The 6241-nt window shown below is 39.4% G+C and overlaps 1 protein-coding gene across 1 annotated transcript; it reads left to right on the top strand.

Moving 5' to 3' along the window:
- Positions 1 to 4493: 4493 nt before the first annotated feature.
- LOC147420814 (uncharacterized) lies at positions 4494 to 5558 on the top strand. Its single transcript, XM_086504443.1, has one exon. The coding sequence runs from the start codon at positions 4606 to 4608 to the stop codon at positions 5281 to 5283; it is 678 nt and encodes a 225-aa protein (XP_086360569.1). The 5' UTR covers positions 4494 to 4605; the 3' UTR covers positions 5284 to 5558.
- Positions 5559 to 6241: the final 683 nt, after the last annotated feature.

Below are 6241 nucleotides of genomic sequence, written 5' to 3'. Positions count from 1 at the left end.
TTGTGGGTGGGGAGGGGGTGCAGAGCGGAAGGTGTAGGGGCCCATCGAAAACATAAATTTTTTAAATCAATGAGCAGTCGTTTCAGTGCACGAGCATGGTTGCCCTCGTGGTATACAATAGCGCACAATGGTGGATTTCCGTTATGTGCGAGTTTGAACCCGTCCCTCAACTTTTATGAGGGTATGAAAGCAATCCCTCGGTCCTTTGAAAGTCCAATATAGCGGAATTGGCAGAAGGAATTATCGGATTAATTGAATAAAACAGGGAAGCTGCCAATATGTCGATTTGCCAAAAAAAGGATTCATTATGTTTCTAATATTTAAGTTTTTTTGTACTCTAGTAATTTTTGTACGGATCTGAAACAATCAGGCTTCCCTTTCCACTTTATTTTGGATCCTAGGATTCATGTGGAGGCCTAGTGTGCCAAGTTTGTGGTCACACTCGTAAAGGAAGACCAAGGTTGGGCTATTATGGCTAAGGCTATGATAGAAAACTCTAATTTACACTCGAAAGGTGGCCAATGGAAAGGGCTTGAAGTCCTTGTAGGGCCATCCTGAAACTTGGAGATTTGATTGGCGACTCACTTGAAAATGCAACAAGGCAACGGAGTCCTCAAAATGGGGAGAGTTGTCAAGGTATTTCCACAATTCCATAACTCACTGGTCCCCTTGGCTCTCTAAGGCTAGAAGCATTTTTCTAACCCCTTTTTGGAGAGAAATTGCGAGGAACGTCTAGCGAGCTTTGGGACTAGAAAAATTATAACTAGAAAGGAATGAACCAATTGGCTCTTTATTATAACCTCAATGGCAATGAAAGATTACTAATCAGCAGATCCCTAGAACGGTTTAACATGTGGTGTGTGTCGAACTATGAATCCTAGTTTGAGTGGAAATCTTCGCAATTCTTTAACATATTATAGTTACGCATTTCATTGTTATGCTCTTTGTTACATGCCGTATAGCATGTATTTCACTTAATTATTCATTCAATAATATATCAAATATCTACACGATAAGACCTAAATGATGATTCATGCTGAGGAGAAGGGTCCTACACTATGAAAAAGTTTCTAAGCTATCTTGATGGCTCAACCTTTAGACAAGGATCTTATGATGGTACTATACGATGACAATGCTTATGTACCATTTATGATATACTCATGGTAGATTTTGTATAAAACAAAAAGTGAAAGGTACACCCATTTTAGTCTTACCAACTAACAACTTCTTTATGGAGGTTTCATCACATAGAATATTCATTTCCGACAAAGACAACCATAGCTATAAAGGTAGCAACCAAGTGAAGAACTAGCACTTTTATATTTTCCAAATTCATGCAAGAAATATTGGACTATGAAGATCACCTGAATACAAGGGTAGAGATATTTTTTCCATGGCACTTATTAGTAGTCACAAGGGTAGGTACTATGCTTTAGGAACACATGGAGTTTAATTTAGCTTTATAAATAAAATTCCTTTTAGCAAAGAAGACTTACATGGATGGTCAAAGTATTGACATCATTATATGAGAAATATTCCACATGTGGAGAGTATGAGTTCTCATGGACTATGACATTGGCACCATATTTACATATGTGACATAACAGGTCCGACAATGCAAGTCACTCTTAATCTATGAGGATCATTATGGCACTCTCTATTTAAGAAATAACGTGGCCAAAGTTGTCTATTTAGATATGATTATGTCTTTGCATGCTAAAGTGGCATGACGAGAAAGTGTAACAACCATATGAGTGATTTCTCACAAGAAATACACATTTTTGGTAATCTTTATCTATTGTTTTCTAAAAAGGTATATCGAGACATTCGACTTTTAAATTGTGTAGGTTACAAACATTCTTTTTTTTTTTTAACATCTCCTCAATTTACATGGCTATTTGTGGGATGTACTCAAGGGGTGCACTTATAAGAAACCATCTATATCATGTGCATTCTAATTGTATAAAAAAAAACCTTGTACTTACATACTTTGATGTAATAAAACTTACGCGTTGGTTCTCATTTTCAATAAAAAACCCCTTTTATAATTAAAATAATATAAACTAAATTAATTTTTTTGAATTGAAATATCCACCTTTTGAATACATATTGTACACTAAAATTTTCTAAGGGGCACCCCTTGAGAGTCTGTAATGTTATGATGTTTTTGATCTAAATGGAAGGATAGACATAAAGAAGGTTTCACTTGTGAGAACATTAGTGTGATTAAGAAATGATTTCTCACTTTTATTGAAGATAGAAAATCTTCTACAAGAGGGAAGTAGTGTGATGAAAGCCGTCATTGGCAAAGCCTTGGCTTAGCCTTGGCAAGGGGCTATGAACCCACATGGCATGGCAAGGGGACCTAGAATAGCAAGAAAAATATAGGTGTTGAATTTATGGATACTTGTATGCGATGATCTCCAGGTCTTACACTACAAGCTAAGAATAAGAATCTATCGTAGGAAAATAGAGGTAGACTAACCTAGGAGATGCGCATGGAAAGGGGTCCTATATATATATATATATGTGTGTGTGTGTGTGTGTGTGTGTGTGTGTGTGTGTGTAAGTATATGTATATGTAGATGGATGTATATATATATATATATATATACACGTATATACATTTATATATGTATATACCTATACATACATACATACATATATATATATGTATGTATGTATGTATGTATGTATATATGTATAGGTATATATATATATATATATATAAATGTATATGTGTATATATACACACACACACACACACACACATATATACATATATATATATGTATGTATGTATGTATGTATGTATATATGTATAGGTATATATATATATATATATATATATATAAATGTATATGTGTATATACACACACACACACACACACACACACACACACACACACACACACACATATATATATATATATATATATATATATATATATATATATATGTAGGTATATATATATAGACATATACATATACATATACACATACATATACATATACATATATATACACACATATACTGTAACATATACATATACACATATGCATACACACACACACACACACACACACACACACACACATATATATATAGATAGAAAGATAGATAGAGGACCCCTTTCCATGTGCATCTCCTAGGCTAGTCTACCTCTATTTTCATCGATAGATTCTTATTCTTAGCTTGTAGTGTAAGACCTAGAGGTCATCGCAAACAAGTATCCATAGATCCAGCACCTATATTCTCCTTGCTATTCTAGGTCCCCTGGTATGTCTCAAAGATCCTATCAGTTGTTATCTGGCTTTTTTTTTCAAAGTTTTGAAACCATGACACTCTAAATTAATGTTTGTGAGGTTTAAATTTCTAGAGAATTAGATCTAAAGTTCTCAACATGTCGTGATGCTTCTAGGGAGAATAATGTGTTAAAGTAAAAAGTTTTGACCAAATTAAAAAAATTATCTAATCCTATTTTTTGGCCGAATACAACACTTTTATTATTCTTTTTGGTGATTTTCTTGATATCCAAATGCATTTTTGGTTGTGTAAGTGGAATGTGTATGATAAAGCTAACGTTCAAAGGCACCTAATATGCTATACATAGTATACAATGATGAGCGTGACTATAGAAACTTTTATGATAGGTCCGCGTAACGACGAAAATGTAACTTTTTTGTTCCTATATTTTTTTAAAAAAAAAAGAGTAATGCAAAAGCAACCATATGTTTTGATCACCATTCCATTGAAGTTAACGAGGAATTTTATCTCTTGTCGTACAAAAATCTCTTAATGGATTGGTCCATCAATTTTGAAGGCTTCTTGTGACCAAAGGAGATTTTACAAGTTTCTCGTTTTTGCCATATGTAGTAGTGCTTGAACTATAAGCTCATTATAGGATTTTCCAAAACGAGTGGATTTACTATGGTTTTGGAAGTTTTTCTCGAAACCTTGAAAAGACACTTTTATGTCCACTTAGGTTACCAACCTAGTGTTAGACAGCCTTTTCCTCATGCTACGACCACTATTAAGTGGCGGACTTTCACCAATTTCTGCAGCGCAAACAACTTGTCCAATATGTTGATGCTGTGTTTAACCATGTAGTCGAGAGATTCATTAATAAAAGGTCAAGCGATACCAACTGCTCTCATTTCGCTTTGAATTGATTATTTTTACGCGTGTAGCAAAATCGCCAATTCAATCTAGTACGTATGGTGGGACTGCTTTACCTCACTTTGAGTGCATGTCAAAACACTGGGGTGCAACGCCTCTAGCCACCGGGGTGGGACGCAGCTCTTAGTGAAGTAGGATCTCCTAACAGATCCGACATGGTCATGGGCATCCAACATAATCGTAGGCCTAGCACGACCTCGCGACGCCTGCCTTTTCTTCTTAAAAGCCGTGGCCACTCTCATTGCCAACCTCGACCCATACTGGGCTGCACCTTGGTCTCGTTCTCTCTCTCTCTCCCTCTCTCTCCCTCTCCCCCCCCCCCCCCCCCCCCCCGCACCTTGGTCTCGCAGCTCTCGCTCTCTATTTCTCGCTCTCTCGCTCTCTCTCTCTCACGCACACACACACATTTTGTCCTGCCGCTCGCCATGGGCAGTTTAGACTCTGGCCTTAATGCAGGCCCTCAGCGGAACCAAGCTATGAAACATTCGCCCATGAATGCTGATGCTCATGTCGACCTTGCTTCCCCATCTCCAAGGGTGTCAAAAATGGGCCTGCATCAGGTGGTGCGCCTGCGGCAGATGGTTCTCCAATGGCGTCGGCGAGCTGCGAACAACATTGATCGCACCCTACAGGTTATGTCGCCGCGCGGTCGCAAGCTCCTCATGCGGGGCTCGAGCTCGTGCGGCCGATTATCAACATCATCATGTGAGGGCATGCAGAATGGCTGCACCGGCAATGAAGCACATAATCAGGACCACCAGCTCCCACCTGTGGGCTTCTTGGCAATTTATGTTGGCCGCGAGCGGAGACGCTTCGAAATTCGCACAGAGCACATCAATCACCCGCTGCTGCGGGGGCTTTTGGAGCGGACTGAGGAAGAATTCGGGCTGAATCAACGGGGCGGGCTTGCGATACCGGCATGCGAGGTCGTCTTGTTTGAGCATTTGCTTTGGATGGTGGAGAATACGGAGAACCTGTTTGAAGACCCAATGGAGCTTGGGGAGCTTCTTGATCTCTACATGAATGCAGGAAGTAGCGCGCCGACATCTTGCTTGCAAGAGGCGAACCTGGGTGAGGTGACTGCATCTGTGTCTGCTTGTTAGCTCTGCCAGCTCCACCATGCCAGTTATAGAGTCAGCTTGTATTGTGCCGAAACTTGCCTTATTGAAGGACAGCAGTATGCAGCTGGAAAAGATGTCCTCAGTAGAATTCAATCTCTCACACACTAATTTCCAAGGTCCTAATTAGTGGCAGCTATACTTGCCAATAACATCATGTGGCCATTGGCAAATAATGCCTAATTTTTTATCATTTTTTAAGATCTGGAACATTTGAAAATAAATAATATGTGCAAAAACATCCTCGCACTTTACCCATATTGTACATTGCAAGTAAACCATGGGAGTACCTCTCTCACTCCAAGACTCCCAATACTTGTTTCTACTTAGAGTCAAAGCTTCCATCATATTCTCTTTTTGCCTCTCAAGTTTGCACAAAATAGTATGGGCGTACGCGTGCACACACCTGCAAGTCATAACCCGCCAATTCGACCTAAATCTCTTCATGGTTGATTATTGCTATCTAAGGACTCCAGTACAGTTATAAGCCCCATCCCACTCAACGCATGGGGGGCTGCAGAGAAATATTCTCCCATGCCCCACAAACTCTTTGCATGGTCACACCGAGTGTGTATCGTGCACCTCTTTTGATGGTGAGCTTCTTACTTGACAACTTCTTATTCGTTTGTTGCAGCGTGCATGCACGATGTTAGTAGCGTTTTACCATTTTTGAGCTTTAAAACTGCGAATGTCCTATAAAAATTGGGTTTTGAGCAAATTTTTGCAAGGGCTCGATCGACTATGTCCAATCGCTGCTTGCGCTACAATTGTTCCAAGGGATCCCTTTAGCTAGCTATTGTAGAGTTTCCACCCTCCCACACACCCACCCCCCACCCCGCCACTATGCGGGGCGGGGCTCTAAATGTAGTGACGATTGACTTTCTATACTACTCTATTATGACAAAGCATATTCAAGCTTGCCACGTGGTCCAAAAAGAAGGCG

This window comes from Adiantum capillus-veneris, chromosome 28, assembly GCF_014529385.1.
Source record: "Adiantum capillus-veneris isolate H3 chromosome 28, ASM1452938v2, whole genome shotgun sequence".
In the NCBI taxonomy this organism is placed as follows: domain Eukaryota; kingdom Viridiplantae; phylum Streptophyta; class Polypodiopsida; order Polypodiales; family Pteridaceae; genus Adiantum; species Adiantum capillus-veneris.
The sequence above is the reverse complement of the archived record's forward strand: the minus strand, read 5'-3'. Positions and strand labels throughout refer to the sequence as shown.